The sequence below is a fragment of the Neoarius graeffei genome, chromosome 16, assembly GCF_027579695.1.
Source record: "Neoarius graeffei isolate fNeoGra1 chromosome 16, fNeoGra1.pri, whole genome shotgun sequence".
Classification (NCBI taxonomy): domain Eukaryota; kingdom Metazoa; phylum Chordata; class Actinopteri; order Siluriformes; family Ariidae; genus Neoarius; species Neoarius graeffei.
Genome location: NC_083584.1, coordinates 27749167 through 27771159, shown reverse-complemented (window position 1 = coordinate 27771159; position 21993 = coordinate 27749167). Strand labels below are relative to the sequence as shown.

The 21993-nt window shown below is 40.1% G+C and overlaps 1 protein-coding gene across 2 annotated transcripts in view; it reads left to right on the top strand.

Moving 5' to 3' along the window:
- tpd52 (tumor protein D52) overlaps positions 1–8305 on the top strand; it is a 79795-nt gene extending 71490 nt beyond the window's left edge. Inside the window, exons 5-7 of one of the 2 annotated variants that reach the window (XM_060942726.1) lie at positions 4881–4922; positions 5131–5179; positions 5253–8305. In XM_060942726.1, coding sequence (XP_060798709.1) covers positions 4881–4922; positions 5131–5179; positions 5253–5375 — 214 coding nt within the window. In that variant the 3' untranslated portion in view covers positions 5376–8305. The remainder of the gene's footprint in view (positions 1–4880; positions 4923–5130; positions 5180–5252) is intronic. The other variant, XM_060942727.1, reaches the window with a different exon arrangement.
- The last annotated feature ends 13688 nt before the right edge of the window (positions 8306–21993 follow it).

Here is a 21993-nt window from a genome sequence, read left to right as displayed (position 1 = left end):
ACATGCCCATTTTTCTCATTAAGAAAAGTAAAAGAAGAATAATTAAAAAAGTTCAAAGAAAAATGTTCTGTTTGCATTTCCCCCCAAAAAAGCCACTTGTTTTCTGAAAATGTGGACTTTTTTTTTCTTGAAAAGTAGGCCCTCATTTTTTTTTAGGCTGGGACCTCCTTATTTTAAGAACAAAGACAAGAAAATGTGAAGTCAACGCTCTGTTTGCACTTTTTAGTTAATGTTTTCTGTGTTGACTTTTTTACTTGAAGTGTAGGCCTTCAATTCTTCAGGTTGGGACCTCTTTAATTTAAGAGAAAAAGGAGTTATTCCACTCTGTTTGCACTTTTTTATTTATTTTATTCTGAGGTTTCTGTTTTCTTTAATCTGAAATAAAGGCCTTGAATTTATTTTCCTGGGACGACTTTTATTTATGGTAAAAGAGATAGTTGTGCACTCAGTTCATTTCCTGCATTGGAAATTAACAATAAATATTGTTGAAACCATATGAAAATGTGGACATAGGGGAAGGCTATAAGACACAAGCTATACTTCGGTTCGGACCTTCTACTTGGACAAAATTTAATAACTGGACCTCAGTGACTTTTAATTGAATACCCCTGCTCTACAACATGGAGTTACATCCACAAACTTTGCTTGATGTTAGCTTTCTTGCCACTGTTTAAGGCTACATCCACACGGCAACGAGATTTAAAAAAAATATATATATATTGCGTCCACATGGGCAACGGATCAGTAAAATATCAGGTACATATGGCAACGCAACGCTTGCTGAAAACGATGCAATACACATGCCACACCTCTAGGTGCGCTGTAAGACGGTCCCATCGGAGACACCACAACAATAGAAGTAAGGATGCATGTGCATAAACTATTATGCGCGAGACTTCATATTAGCCACAAAGTCAGAAAAATCTGTTTGTAAAATTACGTTATAATGACCAAATACAATGAAAAGTATTTTTCCAGTCTCACCTGTGAAAGGTAATCCCATGTGATCTTGTTTGGACGGCAAACCTGTTGGTACAGTTAAACGCAGCACATGAATGAGGCATCTTTATTCTCCGCTTTGACCCATCCAATATGGCGGCGAGGATGACGCATGATTCTACGCGGAAGGCGGCGTCTTTAATGGTCCGGAATAAATTGAATGCTACACGTTGATGGATTAATTTGTTCTTCTACGCCCTTTTTGAGGAATGTTTTGTAGGACTTAAACCAACATCTGAAGAGGTGAGATCGCTCCTTTTTTTTTTTCCCTATTTTTGCTGGTGGGATTGACTCTCTCTCACTTTGCACCATTACACAATAAATATTCACAGTGAAAATATTTTGTAAGCGCATTTCATGAACCAAGTTATAGGATTTGTTGACAACTCGCATCGAGTTCGTTACACTTCTACCCGGCGTGAAGCACATGTGGTTGTGACGTCATCGTAAACAAATCCGTTCTTCTCATCCAGACGACTTCGCAATGGCACCGTTGCCAGATCTTTCCACTCTGGAACCCATTCTCAAAAGATTTCGTTTTGGGGCACCCAAAACGCCGGTGCCGTGTGGACGCCAGGCCGAAACGATAAACAGTTTTATCAGATTCACCTGAATCCGTTGCCGTGTGGACAGGGCCTAAGCTGCATCATTCAACTTCAGTCACTCATGCATGCACATGACGGTGACTGTTGCACTTTCTTGAGTGTGTGTCTATTTGTTTGGCCATAGACTCATGTTCATGAAAAATGTTGTAAAGCTGATGCTAATGAAATAAATGAGCAGTTACTTAGCTCTTCAATTCATAACTCTTTCTCTATCACTCAACGTGCACATAGTTTTGCAGAGAAGGCAAAAGACCACAGTCTGCCATCACTGTAACAGTACAATTGCGAAGTATTGACACATTCAAGCCTCTCTTTTCTTTTTAATTGTTGACTGAGCTTTTGTAAAGCCTGCTAGTTCTCATTATAAAACTTCTTAGTGTTGTAACAGTAATTAACCTTGATCCATGTCTCAAACTATGTTGTGCTGGGTCCTTGAATTTGATGGAATTGGGCCTTGAAAGTCCTTGAGTTTGATTAAGGAGGTGTGGGGAACCCTGTTGCTGATATTCTATAACCATTTAAATCTGGATGTTACAGATTTGTATCTGTTTGAGGTGTCGAACTGACAGTATAATTGCTGTTTAGGAAGATTGGACGTTTCCACTTCTACCTCATTCTCTCCTTTTTTTAAATGATTTTTGTATTGAAAAGTTACAAAACTCACTTGTGTTTTGAGTACGCATAAGCTCCGTATAAACTTCTTGTGTCTGGTGTAAAACCCTGTGATTCGGGTTTGATCTTCCTTTCATGGATTTCCAACTGGCCATGTTGCTGATTTTGCTGATCCTCTAAATGAACGTGTCCAAGTCCTTCTGTGTAGTTTACTTTCACTGGTCTATGTACTCAAACCACACTTTTTTTTTTTTTCTTTCTCCAGTAATGCTGGAATCCATTTCAGTACCACAGACAATGTAGATATAAACATTGACGATGCCCATTTAGCTTTACAGGGGTGGACAAATGTCTGAAGTGTAATCATAACTGAAGACTTTTTTTTTTTTTTTTAAATGCTTGCGGTTGCTCGGAAACCTAATTGATCAGGTTAAAACTGGTAGCTAACGTAATGTAATATAGTGTGTTAGCTAGTTAAGGTGCATTAATACAAACACAAATCAGCATATAAATTCCAGTGTAAGGGCTGACTCGGATACAGTAGTGTTTGCACCCTCGGCAAAAAGTCAGGATGTCATTACAGCTCATAACCAAATGCTGCTTAGTGTTTTCCCTTTGCATCGCACATCACACAAGATCATATCTGTGCAGTACCTCATTTATTTATTTATTAAAAAAAATTTTCTTCTCGCAACGTGTTTAACTATGAGATGAGTGTGTGGTAATCAGGGGAGTTCATTAACAGTTTTCACAAGGCTGCATGTTCTTGTTTTTAAAAAGGTCATATGTCTACTACTACTACTAACTACTCATTAACTGAGCATGAGGTTTTTGCGGGAAAATATCAGAGGTCTTGACAGTAGAGACCAAGCTGTAGGTGAGGTCTGTACAAAAAGACTGAGGTCTGATATTTTCCCGCAAAGACCAAGCAAGTGAGGTTAGAGTTTTATTGTATGGCTGTTTTTATTTATTTATTTTTTTAATTTCTAAGATTAAAATAGTCATTATAATGAGGCGTGACGCTGCTTTCTGTCATGTCATGTTTGTAACGTAGTTAAGTCATGCACGCAGAATAAACAACTAGCGGTTTCAAAACTAAATTTCGGTTAGCGGTTTCTGAACGCTCTTTGTTGCTCGTTTCTTTAACTCGGTGACTCTTGTTTGTCCTTTGTGTTTCAGCCGTTTTTTATTCCGTTTTGATTTCCGATTCATCTTTCTTGTGTTTTTTTTTTTTTTTTTTTGCAACATTGAAAGCCTTGGAAAGAAAGTCCGTAATTGCCCATGGGCATAACGGGGAAATTCTGCCCGCCAAGGAACCAATCAAAGCGCACGGTTTTGCTGGAAGTAGCTCATGCCATATAATAAAAGATAATTAACAAGTGTTGCCAGGCAAAACAAACCTCGCCCGGTAGCATTTATGAAGGAAGATATTGCAGAAAAATCGGTTTGACCTTGATGTTGACCTTGTGTGTGAGCATACTTGGCCAATAAACATGGTTCTGATTCTCATTTGCACACCATGCTGCTCTCAGCCGATCAGAACACACCGTACTGCTCTCAGCCAGTCAGAACACATCTGAATGAATATGAAGGAAGATATCGCAGAAAATCGATTTTGACCTTTTTGGTGACCTTGAGTGATTGACCTTCAAAATGTTGGAGGTTCTATTTGAGACCAATCTTATCCTGAAAGTTTCATGAAGATTGGTCCAGCCGTTTTCCCGTAATATCAGAAACAAAGAAACCCCACCGAAAACAATACCTTGCCTCCTGGTGGACTCCGTCCCGGGTGAGGTAATAAGGCTAGTTAAAACCCAACATGTGTGGTGCAGCAGGATGTGGGATTCAGACCAAGTAAATACAGCGCATGCTGTAGTTGCAGCCACGAGGTGCGTCACATCACCGTTAACCAAATTTTGTGTAAATGTACAGTACTGTACACACCAAATAACTTTTAATGAAATTCAATAATGATTCGGGTTTTTTCTTTCTTTAGAAAAGAAAGAAGCAGAGAAGAAAAATGGCCGGCTACCATTACATCTACTTGTCCGCCAGGCAACAATCGATTAAAAATAAGAGTGAAGACGATCTTTTTGTCCACACCAATCTTTATTACCTCCGGCAAGGAGATTACATTTTTGGTGCAGTTTGTGTCTGGAAGCAGGACTGTACAAAACCTACCAGCCCAATTACCACAGAAAATGGTCATGGGGCAGATCCACGAATTTAGTTTCACTTTCACAAGCATTGCAAAATACGGTATTTAGCCTTGGCACAAGTCTGCTTTCAACAATGCCATGCATCTTAAAATCCATTAGATGGCAGTAAAGTTCAATAGTGACGAAACATAGCTGGTGTAGAAATATGATGACTCCATATTACAAGCTACATTCAGAGATACCAGTAATCCTCTGGGATACACATGTAGGCACATAATACTAATAGTTTTGGAAATGTATCCAGTGGCTCTGGTTGCAGATTTGCACATGGTAGAAGAGTTGACTTGTCCTTGGCGGAGGGTTGCAGTCTTCACGTGCCCTTCTAGTTCTGAATGTGAAGGAGTGTATGTGCATGCACTGTGAGCTTTATTTCTCTCACGCATCACTGCTGTGTGACTTGTCTAACCTCTCTCTCTCTTTCCTCTTCCTCACTGCTGACTGATAGTATACGCTCCATACAACACTCCACTAGCATGCCTGTGATGAGGTAAGGCTCTCGCCCTCAGGCCTGTGTGTTAGGTGTGACTTTGTTTCAGGAGAGGTGGCTGGTTAGAATTCTCTCTCTCTCTCTCTCTCTCTCTCGTAGCTGCAACACAGGTTATTAGATGGCACAGAGACAGCAAAACGTGTGCCACACTGTTTAGGATCTATGTTCAGATCTATATTTAATATCAGCTATACCTGATGCTTTGCAGGAACACTCCAACCTTCAAGTCGTTTGAGGAGAAAGTGGATAGCTTAAAGGTAAGTTGATGTACATGGCATTTCAATTAAGCTCCAGTCAGTAATTGTATAATAATGGCGGATGTTACCACAGACCAAGGTGAGCCCCACTGCATCATCCACCGAGCTTGGGACCGAATCAGAATCGACGCCGAGTACAGAGCCGGTGGTCGAGCAGCCCGATGGGACGACCATTCTGGCTCCAGAGCCACACTGAGGAACAGCCTTTTCACCTCCCTCCACTCTTTCCTTCTTCCACCCCTCCTCCCCTCTGCTTCTTCCCTCCTAACATCATACTTAGCTGAAAAACAAAACTGATGCTCTGTGCTCTCTTTCCCTCAAACTACTTAGGAAGGAGTGTGTTCATAGGAAATGCATCACCTATAGATAGTGGACACAAGAAGAGTAGAAAGATGAGCTTTGCGAGTCCGGTTTTCTAAAAACAGTTCACTTTCTCAGTTTTCGCACTACATGGGTTCAGGTTCTGTTAACGTCCGTCATTGCATCTTTTGAATGTTTGCCTGAGGTCTGGTATCCAGAACATGTGCTAGGCTGACACTGGAGCTGAACTCTGGTGGAGATGAATGACAGTTTATATATGATTCATGACCTTTTGTCTGTTATGTACTTGGTTCTCTTCCCCCAAAACATGTTTCCATAAACAAGGCCAGTGTGCCCTTCATGTGTTCAGTGACGGAGGTTGAGGTCTACGCTGGTAGCCCAGCCCACAGATGACCTTTTATATATAGTTTTACTGTAAAGGACAAACATTGAAGCTGCCATTTGAAGGTCAGCTATGACTTTTTTTTTTTTTCCCTTTTAAAATTTATACAGATGTTTTTGTATTAGTTACATTTCCCTCTAAATAAAACACTGCCATAAACTAACACTTAGAGGCTACTGTAAATGGTGTCACACTGTTTTTAGTACCTCATAGCAAATTACAACTTTATTTTCTCTTTTTTTTTTTTTTTTTTTGGGGGGGGGGTTGTGGATTTACCTTTTAGGTTTTTGCCTCTTTGCCAAAAAAGTGAGATGTTTTGTGAACAAAAGCCTTGTCTGACACTCTGTGTGTCATTTAGATGAATAATGCTGGATAATAGAGGCCAAAACTTTGTAGGCTGTATATATTTAAACAAAAGCAGGTTTATATATTAACAAATTCGTTAAAAAATTGAAAAAACAATTCAAAGCTGAGTTGTGTAGAGTTGTTTAGGTTCAGATTTTATATAGAGAAAAATGGAACCAAATTGCCAACATTACAGCAAGTTTGACAGTGAAATAAATCTGTACACACACACAGTATATCACCCATTTATTCCTACATACAGCTCCACCTCTGTTTGGCGTGGACACATGGTACAAGGTGGAGGAATAAAACATGACCGGACGTGCTGTTCTAGGACAATAAACCTGGGGCAGTTTAATGCTGTTACCTTCATGTTTGATTTTGTAGTTTATTTCCCCTGATAACAGCATGCCCTGGAGTGTTTTATTCCTCTTGCACAACAGCAGTTTGCCAATGAGTACTTTTTTTTTTTTTTTTAAATCCATTATAGTTACGTTAATGTTTTTCAGTGTTTGTGAAATATTAGTTTAGTTCCTGTTTTCACTCGCCTTACAGCAGCAGCTTTATCAGCCTGACTTTCTCTTTCTTGACCCTAACAAGACAAAATATGCAGCTTGGACTGAAGTACTCCATCCTGAGGAACTTCCTCCATCAGAAAACATCGTTGCAGCTTTACTGTTGCTCTGACTGACAGAGCGCTGACACTAGAGACGACTCCTACAAATGCTAAAAAGGCGTCTTCTCGCAGAAAACTTTCCCATGTTAAGTTACACACACTTTTTTTTTTTTTTTTAATCCATTTACATGGAGCGTCTGTTATCCAGTTCCTTGTCTCCATTGCGATTAAAGAGGTGATGACTTATTGAACGAGTGCATTAATATATAAACCTGTGATTCGTCTTATCAGAGCTGCTATAACAGAAAATTAATCACTTTCTGTCCAGTCAGAATGAAGAGCTGAACAGCGCTGTGGTGCAAGTTTTTATTTCACTGTAACAAGGTCATCCATTTGACAGCATGTGCCATTTCATTTCTGAGGTCTTTGAGCATAACATGTTCCCAACTAATCTTATAAGCACAACTAGCTCAGAGTTTTATCTCCCAGGTTCTGGCTTTTTCTTAACAAATGGGAGGAAGTTTCCATTCAGTTGTTTTATAATCTAAAATAAGGCTCCAGATCTACTTCAGGATTCATGTTTTCTATGTCCTTATTCCACTTGCAGGTCAACATGATCTGTAAATGTCCTGATTATGTAGCTCGGGTGGGTTTTGGATGTTTTAAATTGAATGACTGTGGTCAGAACTCACTTTTTCTTAGTTTTCTTCTCATACCGTCATCAGTAAAAGCACCACATGGACAGGTTGGAGTGATGTGATTTGATTTTTTTTTTCCCTTGGCTGTTAGATATTCCTAACATTTATTAGACGATTTTTTTTTAAATTAACAAAGACAAGTGTATGATTATTTTGGGTTATAAGGAGGAATACACATTGATAGTGTATAATAAAGTAGAGGCTAATATAATTAAAGCTTGGGTTAGCAGGCTTTTTTTTTTTCTTTTCTTCCCCCCCTGTAACACTAACAGCTCTTGCTGAGAAGCTGCTGTATTGCAAGTGTTTAACTTCTACATAGGACATTTCTAAGTAAAGAGTGCAAAAGTTTGTTTGCCTGCATGGACTTCATTGATTTTTTTTTTTTCAATTTATCTTGTAAAATTGTCTGTTGTAAAATCTTTTCATATGCAGCAGCAGTGATATTTGTCTGAAAAGCTCATATGACTTCAACGTCAAACACAGACCTCTTATTTAGTCAGAGTTTTTTGAAGGATAGAATTTTACCCTGGTTGTTAGGTATTAACGAATTTATCTATCAGACTAACCTGTTGGGTGAAGTTATACCTCCAAAATAAATCCTGGCCATTCTTGCGGCTCAGGCGTAGACTATTTCTGCTCATAACACACTCCCCAAGCCTTTGCACTCTGCATCTCTAACAAGTGTGTTCATTCCCTGCAACCTAATCACAGAGTGTAGTTGACTTCTTTGTATGTCTGCGCCTAAATAAAGCACAATAATTATATATTCAGTGTTTTTATTCTTTTAAATGATTGCACAGCTGTATAACTGGGATGATGAGTTTTCAAATGAAAGTATTTGTAATCTCAAGAGACAGTAAAGTATTGAATACTGTCCTACTATCAAGACTTGATGAAATATACATCCACTAGTTTGTGTCACTCGCAGGAGTCGACTGAACAGATGAGGCGCTGAGAAAGCTGGACAGAGAAAAGGACTAAAGTGCTGTTGCATTTATCTCTTAAATGGGATTGTGGGAAACTTGTGTGAAGATAGAGCATGTCCTATTTGTTGCCATGAAGATCATGTTAATTAGAAAGATTAATATGCAAGGCATTCAGGATGAACTTTCCTTTAAGGTTCTGTTATTGATTTAACCTTTAGCTTATATTTAAAAGAAACCATTTATGCAATAGCTGTGCAGAAACCAATCATTTTGGGCGGATTTGATTTTTAAAAAATGGCAAGGAGCCAAAAGATTGGGGAGCCGAGTCGATCGTACTGACTCGCTGAATAGAGTTGGAGCTAAGAGGATGCTCTTTCATGTGTGAGAGTGAAAGGAGGAATTGAGCATGAAACATCTCGTATCAATTCAATTTTAAATGAGATGATTGCCTCAGTTCAACATTTTGTGTAAAACATTGATCGGAAAATAAATTGCACTTGCCAGAGTGGAGTTTAATAGAGATTACTTTTTAATCTTACTGGAGTAATAGAGACCGAGTATGTTTTTATACAGCTTTACAGTCAGCTCAGACTTTCAGATATTTGGCCCCAGTTCAAATGTTTTTGACTCCTACTATATAATATCCAATTTTATGCTGCACTACTTCTAATAAACACTAGATGGCAGTGTAAAACAGACCAATACCTACATGTAGGTGCTACAGTGTTTGGAAGGATTCTATTCACAACAGTGAAGCTCACTGGAGTCAATACACCCCTAAAATAGGATTCATCAAGAGTCCTCTTTGGTCCTTAGTCTAACCTTACACTCTGAAACCAAAGTATGTTATTGTCACTGGAACAGTACCCTCTAGGGTACTTATTTGTGCCCTTTATATACTGATTGGGAACACGCACGTACCTTTTTGGCCATAAAAAGGTACACATAGTTACCTTGAAGTCCAATAATGAGCCCTCAGGAGTACATTAGTGTAGATTGTACCTTGGGGGACAGAAGGGACTCCTACTGTACCCCCATTTCTGTGTGTATATATATATATATATATATATTCTACTTGATAGAGAAACACTTGTATGGTTCTACGCAGAAACATTAAAATTCTGAAGGACACAAAGACAATCAAGAAAACGTTAGAGTTAACCTTTAGGAGGGCTCTTACAGCTTCTGCTGGCCATGATTACACCCTGCCTGTGCAATGTTTAAAAAAAAAAAAAGGGGTGGTGGGGGGAGGGGATTGGGGGTCTTCCAGTAAGAAAATTGGAACAAATTCATAAAGGATGGAGCATCAGTGCCAAAAAGATCATACAGCAGGTACAGAAGAAAAACCTGGTTTATTTCATCATAACTGAAATAAATAATAAAAGATCTGTGGGCTTTTATATTTTTCTATTATCTTTTGGATACGTATTTTTACGACTTTGTTGGTTTTTGTTGTAAATTCATATGTTTTTAGTTCAAGATGAATGAATAAAGATTACTGCTAATAAAAACTTATGAATTAAGTCGCATTCCCTCGTGCATTTCTTTTAAGTTAAATCTTAAACAGTACTGGATTCTGCATGTGGAATATTCAGCATCTTAAAAAGCTCTCACGCCCCTTCCAAATAAATAAGTATGAAATACATATTTCTTGAATGTATTTTATACTAAAACCACTGGATTACATACAAAAAACTCCACAATAACAGATGATCTACCAGGCCAGCCTTTGCTATTCTAAAACAAAAACTGATGTGACGTCATACTGTCTCTCTTAGCTTTCTCTCCTTGACCATTTTTAATTTATCACCTCATAAAATGCAGGGGATTAATATCGCTAGTCAATAATAGTTAAATTCTTTTGTGTCTGCGTAGTATTTTGTATTCAACAGAAACAAAACATGGTCCAAGATGGAAAGCAAATGGACTGCAATTAATTTTCCCTGTCGTGAAGGTATTAATATCAAAAGCACTTAATTAAATCAGGACACAAGGTTCCCTTAATTTCCAGATGAATAAAAACACACGGACACACAGTGTAGTAAACAGCTGCCAAAAAAGTCTTTATTATTTTGTGACCAATAAATCAGAGTGTCTCTGAAACGTCATACTTACACCAAAGGAAACATCAACAGCGGCACTGACGAGCACCAGGACATTGTCACTGTAGCACAATTTACAATGGCAGTCTTTATGTACACACGGCTTCGAATAAAAACCAGCACAGCCCGTGAGTGAGAAGATAACAGTCTATAAGTGTCCTCTTTTAAGAGAACAAGAAGAGGAGAAAAAAAAAGGTGCAATAAGACAGGGCTTCCCAAACATTTCACACCAAGGACCCCTTTTAAGAGGCAAAAAACCCAAGATGTAGTATGAGAATTGAGAATCGAGGTCAGTTTGGAGTTCTTCTCGGCCAGGATAGTTTTACGGACCAATGATTTGAAGTCGTTTTACAATTTCATTTAAAAAACATTTTAACACCAATTTCTTGTTGTGGTGTGTGTATAGCCCTGCCTCTTGTCCGTGCCCTGTGTAAAGCCCAGGGATCCTCGGCTCAGTTTGGGAACCGCTACAACACAATAAACACTGAGACACAGTACACATAATAGCAAGTGCTTTCATTTGCAAAAGATATTGCAGTAACCGTAATCAACCCAGATCACGAAATAAGCATCTCTGACACTGTCAACTCATCACTTAATCCACTGTGCCTCTGGATTAGTCCGCGGTTTAAGTTGCATAATAACATGAATGTAATAAGTATTATTGGTTTAGATGTAGCCATGTGGCTGTGTGCGCTGAAAATACAACATTGCATAATTGAGTAGAATAGAAGGGGAAAAGTTACGTAGTGCGATGACGAATTTGTCCGGATTACGATAACACAGCAGTACGTTTTAGTTTACGGAAACATCTCTCGCTGATCGCTTTTCGTAGTAATTATAATCAATTAAGCAAAACCTCTGAATCTTAGTAACTCTTTGCTCATTATGAAAGCAAAGAGACGGCGGAGTTGAGAGGAAATTACACCGCAGGAAATAAAACAGGCTTTCTGTAGGATTCCTCAGGGACCCCAGTAACGTGTGTGTGTATGAGAATGTTGACCTGTAAGGCATATGACATGATGTGTGCGTGTGTGTGAGTGAGAGAGAGAGTGTTATTAGAGGAAAGCGGCACACTGATCTCAACAGAATCAAGATTTCCCAAGCTGCTCTCACTTCCTGGCAGTATTTAACGAGAAAAGTGACATTATTATTCCAGGGTGTATACTATGTACTATAACTGAACAAATATGATAAAGCAAAGGCGTTGATATGGCAGACATTACAGGACCCATCACTCACAAGGCCAGTTTGAGTTATACATTTTAGATGCCTTCAACACTGTGGGCTATTCTGCAGCTTTAAAAGGTCGTACTGTGCCTCTGGATGTTGATAAAGTATTCCTGTGGTTAACTTCGCCAGGAGATGCAGCATAAAAAAAAAAGCTACAACACACTTCCAGCTTAGTGCAACTGTCATATCACCAAAACCATGTATGAGATTGAGGGGGATTATAGGGCACAACCCAAAACTCAAACTCAGCAGCTCTGGGATCTGGGGACACCGAAAGATCCAAGAGACCCGTGATTTTATCATGAATGTTATTTAAATAATATTGGCTGGCGTTGAGTGGTATATCAGATGTATTCCATTTAGCTAGCATGATACTGAACGATGGGGAAAGTCATGGCTTAATGGTTAGAGAAGCAGCTTTGAGACCAAAAGATCACTGGTTCAATTCCCTGGACCAGCAGGAATGTCTAAAGCACCCTTAAGCAAGGCATCTAACCCCTAAGTGCTCTGGGTATGTTGTATGTCGCTCTGGGTAAGAGCGTCTGCTAAATAGATGGATACTGAATGAGTGAGTTATAGCTGAATAGAATATATCTGATATACCATGAAAAAAAGCCAGCCAATATTATTATTATTATTATTATTATACATACACGTTCCTTTTGGGTGTTTAATACATCTTTCTCTTTCAAAATTCTCTCAAAATCTTCCGTATTTAACGAAGCAAACCTGGCGGCCATGTTTGTTTACAAATTGTCACAGTCACTTGCTAGTGCGGAAGTTTTACGTCTCCGACTTGTGACGTCATGTTGTCGTGACAACCATGCAATATCCTAAATTGTACTCAACGCTCATTCTCCATTGGGTAGAGTGACGTAATACACATAGGATAATAGATATGCTAACAATATTGCGTGCTATCAAACCAAATGAATGAAACCTGCTAGAAAGGAATAGAACACGTTTTTATTCCAGCGAAAAAGTGTCTTGCATGTATAATAATTATATTATACCTGTTATTGATTTCTGTTATTTAACTGCTCGTTTGAATTAAATGAGTTTAATCCAAAACTCAATAAGATAAAAACAAGGCAATCGATAAAAAAAAAAAATTTGCTAACTTGTTCTGTCAGCGGAAAGTAAAAATGCTCTTTTTCAAAGGAATAAAAAGCTTTTTGGCTTCAATAAACAGCAAGAATATTATTGGACACATTTCAGTAATGAGCCTAATATTCGACTAGTTGGATTATAGTCAGAAAACGAATCTGAGGGGACTTGAGAGGAATTTATTTTCTAGGTAAAGATTTTTGAGGGCCCCTGCTCTAATTGATGTTTTTTTGATTCTTTGATCCTACATCCTTCGGTCCATAGCATGGAAAGGAAATCAATCAAAGCCTGCCATCTTTAAGGACGTATCAAATCTCTGAAAACGCTCAGAGGAATCAAGGGGAAAGGAGAGAGGAGGCTTCCAGTGTAGAAGTCTTTTTTTTCCCAGATGATAAGAAGTAATGACAACAAAACTAATGAGATACAATTAATGTTAATAAACAATTGGTCAGAATAAAAACCTGGCATAAAAATCAATTAAAACGCGTAGATGGAAGTCATGCTGGAATTTTGTACAGATTTCAACAATAGGCGGTGTAGTGGTTAGCACGGTCGCCTCACGGCAAGAAGGTTCTAGGTTCGAGCCCAGCGACTGATGGGAGCCTTTCTGTGTGGAGTTTGCATGTTTTCCCCGTGTCTGCATGGGTTTCCACCGGGTGCTCTGGTTTCCCCCCACAATCCAAAGACATGCACATGGGGTGGCCTTGGGCTGAAGTGCCCTTGAGCAAGGCACCTAACCCCCAACTGCTCCCTGGGAACTGTAGCGCAGGTACCCACTACTCTGGGTATGTGTGTGCGCTCATTGCTCACTTGTGTGTGTTCACTGCTTCAGATGGGTTAAATGCAGAGGAGGAATTTCACTGTGCTTGAGTGTGCATGTGACAAAGTATTCTTCATAAGTTCAGGGTTGGGGGCGGGGTTTGCACTCATACGCAATGCATACAGTTCTCATGAGATTTTGGTCTGACTGTGGCTTTTATAATGGAGCCAAAAGTGGCACGGTGGTGTAGTGGTTAGCACTGTCACCTCACGGCAAGAAGGTTCTGGGTTCGAGGACAGGGGCCTTTCTGTGTGGAGTTTGCATGTTCTCCCCGTGTCTGTGTGGGTTTCCTCTGACTGCTCCAGTTTCCCCCCACAGTCCAAAGACATGCAGTTAGGTTAACTGGCTAAATTGCCCATAGGTGTCAATCAGTGCGTTTACATGCACATCCAAATCGAGCTGCTGTTGGTAATCGAGCTAAGGGTCCCAGCAGGGGTGCCAGAGAAATCCAATCCTACATGCACACAAGGAAATCGAGCTATTGTGTGAGGTACATTGTGCACCCGAGCCACAGGTGGCGCTACACGCCCCATCGTGTTGGTACACTTCCGGTTGTCGTCATGAAGAAGAGGAGTGATTTCCACTTCACATTCACACCACATGTCATTGCCACCTGTTGGCTACAAACTGTCCTGCGCAGACCACTGTTTTGTAAGACAACTTATTTTGCACAATTGTATCTCTCATCTCATTATCTCTAGCCGCTTTATCCTTCTACAGGGTTGCAGGCAAGCTGGAGCCTATCCCAGCTGACTACGGGCGAAAGGCGGGGTACACCCTGGACAAGTCGCCAGGTCATCACAGGGCTGACACATAGACACAGACAACCATTCACACTCTCATTCACACCTACGGTCAATTTAGAGTCACCAGTTAACCTAACCTGCATGTCTTTGGACTGTGGGGGAAACCGGAGCACCCGGAGGAAACCCACGCGGACACGGGGAGAACATGCAAACTCCACACAGAAAGGCCCTCGCCGGCCACGGGCCTCGAACCCAGGACCTTCTTGCTGTGAGGCGACAGCGCTAACCACTACACCACCGTGCCGCCCTGCACAATTGTATATTTTTCTAAAGTCCATTTTTTGCTTACAATTTAACTTATGTCTTAATAAACACACAGAAAGTTCAATTGTTTTTGTTTTTTGTCTCCTTGTTCCTCCTGACCTCTTCTGCTGCTCGCTACTACTACTGTTGTAATGCTGACCGAGGCTGTTGTGTTTCCCGCTTGTGGTCTCGTCACTCGTCACTTCCGGAAGGGAAGTAAGTAGCTCGACTACGTAGCTCGATAGGGTTTACACTTGTATTCAAAATAATAGCAGTCCAACACGACTAACCAGATCAATCACTGTTTTTGGTGGAAATTATATTACTACATGGCAAATAATTTACCAGTAGATGTAGTAGAGTCATAGAAAACCAACAGACCCAACATTCATGATATGCATGCTCCTGAGTCTGTGTAATCGAATAATTAAGTGAAAGGGACATGTTCAAAATAATAGCAGTGTGGAGTTTAATTAGTGAGATCATTCATTCTGTGAAAAAACAGATGTCAGTCAGGTGGCCCTAATTTAAGGATGAAGCCAGCACATGTTGTACATCCATTTCTCTCTGAAAACCTGAGAAACATGGGTCGTTCCAGACATTGTTCAGAAGAACAGTGTGCTTTGATTAAAACGTTGATTGGAGAGGTAAAACGTATACTGTAAAGAAGTGCAGAAAATGATGGGCTGCTCGGCTAAAATGATCTCCAGTGCTTTAAAATGGACAGCAAAGCCAGAGAGGCGTGGAAGAAAACAGAAGACTACCATTCGAATGGATCGAAGAATAGCCAGAATGGCAAAGACTCAGCCAATGATCAGCTCCAGGGTGATCAAAGACGGTCTGAGGTTACCTGTGAGTACTGTGACAATTAGAAGATGCCTGTGTGAAGCTAATCTATCGGCAAGAAGCTCCCGCAAAGTTCCACTGTTAAAAAAAAGACGTGCTGAAGAGGATACAATTTGCCAAAGAACACATCGACTGGCCTAAAGAGAAATGGAAAAACATTTTGTGGACTGATGAAAGTAAAATTGTTCTTTTTGGGTCCAAGGGCCGCAGACAGTTTTTCAGACGACCCCCAAACACTGAATTCAAGCCACAGTACACTCTGAAGACAGTGAAGCATGGTGGTGCAAGCATCATGATATGGGGATGTTTCTCTTACTGTGGTGTTGGGCCCATTTATCGCATACCAGGGATCATGGATCAGTTTGCATATATCAAAATACTTGAGGAGGTCATGTTGCCTTATGCTGAAGAGGAAATGCCCTTGAAATGGGTGTTTCAACAAGACAACGACCCCAAACACACCAGTAAGCGAGCAGTATCAGGGTTCAAGACCAACAAAATGAAAGTTCTGGAGTGGCCAGCCCAATCCCCGGACCTTAATCCGATAGAAAACTTGTGGGGTGACATCAAAAATGCTGTTTCTGAGGCAAAACCAAGAAATGCAGAGGAATTGTGGAATGTTGTCAAATCATCCTGGGCTGGAATACCTGTTCACAGGTGCCAGAAGTTCTCAGAAACCGTGGTTATACAACTAAATATTAGTTTAGTGATTCACAGGAATACTAAATCCTTAAGATTTTTTCAGTTTATACAGTAAATATTTGGAGTTTGTAATGAAAAATGCAGACACTGCTATTTTTTTTGAACAGCCCAATGTTCATTTTTCTTCATTTTCTGTAAAGTAATTAAAATATTCATACATTTTTCTTCATGTTTTGATGTAGAATATAATGTGCAGTGTTCCCAATGCATGGAAATAAAAACGATTATAAGGATTTTGAGCTTTACTCATGTTTTTAAACACACTGCTATTATTTTGAACACAACTGTACATGCACTAAGTAGCTCGGCTACAATCGCATAATCCAGGTCGCGTAGCTCGATTACGAGAAATCCAGTTCGTTTCGATTTCAGCCGAGCTAAGGTGTATCCATGGCATTTAGAACTTCGATTTCAGTCGAGCTATGGCAGAAATTCGATTTTCTCTATGTGCATGTAAACGCACTCAATGTGTGTGTGTGAGTATTTGTTTAGTGAAGCTACAACAGGCCTAGCAAGCCAATGGTAGACGAAATGTGCTCAAGAAAGATGCAGACAGCCTTACTGGCAACTGACAGGCCAACTGGCCTACAGGGTGACGGAAAAAAAATAAAGGAGCTGAAGTGAAAACTGCAATCCGATTTTAAGCTTAAATTCCTGAACCACTGAAAGACTGTATTGAGTTGACAGTGTTGGAGAATCAACAGTTTGCATTGTAGGCTGAAAGAAAGCTTGAAGAAATGACCCACACATATGGCGTCCAGAGATGCCATATGAACTATGTATCTAACAAATAAATCTGTCCAATTGAAAACAAAAACGTGAATATGTATGCTGTCTGTGTGAAGAGATCCACTCCTTGTTTGACACGTTGTCGGCGGTTTTGGAAGTCGGGATGTAATTTGTAACTTTGTCCATCTTCTATGGCTTTAAAATTCTATTGCAACAACTCTACCTGGCATGCAGTAATGACGAAACATCTTTAATTCATCTGGGTTTGTTGTATACTCCGTATACCCCTGTGTGCGCTTCATATGAACCTCTCTAGTCCATTTAAAAACATGAACCTCTCCAGTCCATTTATCAAAAACAGACAGCAAAAAACGGAATAAAAATAAAGGGCATTTTGGACTGGCTACTGAACAAGAGCAGAGCAGGCAGTTGCCATTAAAGTGGACGACGTGGTCTTGTGTTTGATCTATAAGACCGGTGAAGTACTTTCTTTCCACTCTCATCTTTTATCATTGGCCCCTGCAGGCTTTCATGGCAGCCACACTATTTGTTTATTGCCACATTCCCCTCTGCCTCCATGTGCCATAAAATCCCTCAATTTGTGTTGCCTGCTAAATATAGAACAGGCGTTAAAAAAATATCCCAGGGAATTCTGGCTTTCTTCCCAGACCTGAAGAATGTGGCACATGAAGTATGTGGTACTTCAGCCAATCAGAGCTCTCGCTAAAGTCTGCATACCCACTTTCCACGCTGCTACAAGAATCCAAGAGGTTTAGATGATAGACTATAGAACAACCGTTACCTAGAGGCCACAAGGAAACCACGCTGACCGTTGAAAATTCTTTCTCGCCACATTGTTCAAGGACATTGTTCTAAGATTCTTTTCCGTGACCTCATAATGCGCGGCAGCCTGCCTGCCCTCTGGCTTTTAGAGACAAAACACGGTGTACACATTTATAAATTCAGATCATATTTCGGTCTTCTTCTTATTTTTTTTTAAAGCATGCACATGCAGTATTAAAAATACAGTCAGAGTATACCGTAGGTTTAAAAAGTGTAAAAATCCAGTGCGACAGTCTTTGAGTTCTTGAGGTTAACATGGTCGTTGATTAACAAGAGCAGTGGCATAATTCATTACAGAGCACCGAGCCTACAGTTTGCATGCACCGATAGCATTCGGGGTCACAATGCAGGAACATTTCATTGTAGATCATTAAGTATCATTAACCTCTTGGGACTTCGATGAAGAAAATTTATCCCAAATAAGTGTGTTCTTGAATCGAAACAAATGAGACTTGAGATCCAAAGATAAATTAGTCTTTGGATTTAACTGTGCTGCCATTTGTAGAAAATTTCCCCAAATAGCGTTGTCTGTATAGCAATATAACACGTGCATGGCTGTACCATTTTCTGTAAGGCTTGTGTTTCTGAGTACAATGAATGATCTCACTGATGTAGCATTGTATAGGAGAAAGGCTCTTGGGTTCCTAAAACACAGACGTAACAAACCCATGTTTTGGAAACCAGATTTAAAAACCCAACAAGGACAAAAGTTCTACAGTACTGTAGTTGAAACTCAATTACAAAATACAGTCAAGAAAGGAAAAAAAAGACACCTTTTAGCAAAACACTTCCACTAGAAAAATGAAAGAAAAGTGAACAGGGTTCCTACAGCCACACTGTTTAATCGGTACAAAAACGAAGAACTCAGATAAACTGACACCAGATACATTCCTTTTGCTTTCTATATATGTCCACACACACACACCACACACGCGCTACACACACACCTCACCAAGGCACAGTCAGGCTCCAGTGTGTCCCTAAACACTACATTCCTGAAAGTGGAGACGCGCGTCTGCTCCACAGCACAGCAACGAAACACTCAGACCTCCGAACACCGAGCGTCCTCGAAGGGACCTGGAGGCCAGTTTGTTGGTTGAACGCATTGCAGAACTCGTATCACAAGTCCTATTCTGCCTTTTTTTTCTGTTTAAAGGCACTACCATCAGAGCTATGACTCAAATCAACCATGACCAATCGTTTTATTATTATTATTATTTTTTTTTTTTTACAAAGCCAGTACAATGCAGCTCATTTCGAATTTTGAAAGCTTGGCTCATGACTTGGCTTTCATTTCTAACACAGCTTTTTCATTCAACGCCACTGTTTCATCTCTAATGTTAATACATACAAAATATCCTATGGTGAATAAGTACGTTTAATAGAGAGCGATTATAGTAGAGATAGAGATTTGCGAAAGTGAAGCAAGTGTGCAGAGAAACTGTTGCATGTGAGAGCAATTCAATTCTGCGAGCACTGAGCACTAAGACATGCACTTCTGTTACACCGTGCTCAATATTGCAATTCATGATCATCGTCTCTTGTCTCGACCGCCCTCACACACCCAAGATAATGCTTAAATGCCATGACATCGTTAAAACATAAATCTCTGCTCATTTCTAGCGACACACAGTGGCAACCAACGTAACCCGAGCTGAAAATGTTCAGTGATGCCCCTGATTGCTTAAAACATAACAGGCTACTCATTTCGATATCAATATTGACAAGTACTGAAGAAGAAGAAGAAGAAGAAGAAAAAAAAAAAGCAGTATCCCTAATTTAAAGAGTAACAAATGTTGCCGAGGCAACTTAAAAAGCTCAAGACCATCAGGTTTCTCACAGCAAAGCTTTCACCAGTGTCTCTTATAGTATATGCATATGAAACTGAACGATCCGCAGAAAGCAGAACATTCCTGAAGGTAAAATACAATGACGAGACCTTCACAAAACAGCTGAGCTGCCAATCTAACTGTGTTTGAAGTGTGTTAAAATTCACATACATACAGCAATGTAGTCACATATTCAGGTTAAACAGTCGTATTGTGATTGGTTATATCTTGGATACAGGAAAGCTTGATTGAGACAAGAAGTTTATCTGCTGTTTAGATAATACAGGTTTTATACTGTACAACAGGAACTGCCCGCGTGGACCACACTATATATATATATGAATACTGTAGCTACAGGATATAAAATATAAGTATAGTATACGTATGTGGCTTCAGGATTTTACTCAACTGTTCTACACTGTACTTGGAATTGCACGTAAGAAAATAAGCACCTCGTAATGAACCCAGGGACGGAGCGGAGATCCAACATGTGCCAGCTGAAACGTACACAAGCACCATGATGTCAGTTAGAGCCATGTGGAACATCCCTTTATATTCTATCCACATTCACTGGATATGAGCAATCGCGCGCTCTGATTGGCTACTCTACTACTAGGCTACGAGCTCATATACCGTGAGTAGAGAATAACAAAATGGCAGAGCGTGTTACTGAATCAACCGAGGACGAAATAAAAACTCTACTCAAAAATAAAACTACAAAAAAAAGGCAACAAAATATGGAATGAAAGAAAGAAAGAAAGAAAGCACAATTTTATTCAGCACACACAATGAGCAATGAGCACACACATACCCAGAGCAGTGGGCAGCCATGCTAACAGCACCCGGGGAGCAGTTGGGAGTTGGGTGCCTCGCTCAAGGGCATCTCAGCCCAAGGCTGTCCAATGAAAGTGTTTGATGGTAAGAACGTCTCTCATCTCATCTCATCTCATTATCTCTAGCCGCTTTATCCTGTCCTACAGGGTCGCAGGCAAGCTGGAGCCTATCCCAGCTGACTACGGGCGAAAGGCGGGGTACACCCTGGACAAGTCGCCAGGTCATCACAGGGCTGACACATAGACACAGACAACCATTCACACTCACATTCACACCTACGGTCAATTTAGAGTCACCAGTTAACCTAACCTGCATGTCTTTGGACTGTGGGGGAAACCGGAGCACTCGGAGGAAACCCACGCGGACACGGGGAGAACATGCAAACTCCGCACAGAAAGGCCCTCGCCGGCCACGGGGCTCGAACCCGGACCTTCTTGCTGTGAGGCGACAGCACTAACCACTACACCACCGTGCCGCCCTTGGTAAGAACATGTATCTTTTTTTAATTTTTCAAGAATTATTATTATAGCATTTTTCACAAATTGCTCCTGTCGTTTCTTCGGTTTGTTTACATTCTAAGCGGAAATGATTTTGTCGGACGTTTTGTAGAAAGTTTTTATTTATCGAATTTGCAAAAAATAAAAATGCTCCGTTTCTCAAAATCCAGTGAATGTGGACAGAATAAAAGAGTTATTCCACTCAATCTTGTCGTACATGGCTTATAGCCAACTCGGCTATCAGCTCATGTACAACTCGATTTCATGGAATAACTGTTAAATATCACAATTTTTTTTTGTGTGTGTGTGACAAAATCAACCATAAGTGCCTTAATGTAGTGTTGTAGTACATGAAACTGGTTTCAAGACCACTTTTTGAAGGTTTCAGTCTCGTCTTGGAATTGACCGCATTTTTACTCGTTCTTGTCTCAATCTTAGACATAAAGGACTCGGAATTTTATTTCAAGACCACAACTGTGGGGATTTCACTAAATTGCCTGTGTATTGTCTGATTTATTTGTTAACATCGTTACTGTGATTGGATGTAAAATTTCCTGCTTCACATGCGGCCAATAACGTGACTCATTGCTAATTTGAAAATTTTCTTCCTTTTAACAGCTGGCACCCCTCCCCCACCCACTAATTCGGTCTTAGTTTTGTCTTGGTCTCGATACACTTTGCGTTTGGTCATGACTTGGTCTTGGTTTAGATGGTCTTGACTACAACACTACTTTAATGTACAGGGATTAGTCTTTATACAGAAGACGAAGCACCTCATTACTTCATAGTAATCATGATGGAAACAGGTTTTTTTTTTTCCTGTGTGTAAACAGAGTGAGCCAGCCTGCCCCTTACAGTAACACTTAGAAGATAACAGAAAGCCAGTAAGGGGTTTAGACAAGCTGTCTAAATCCCTTCTAATGTCTAGGATGTAA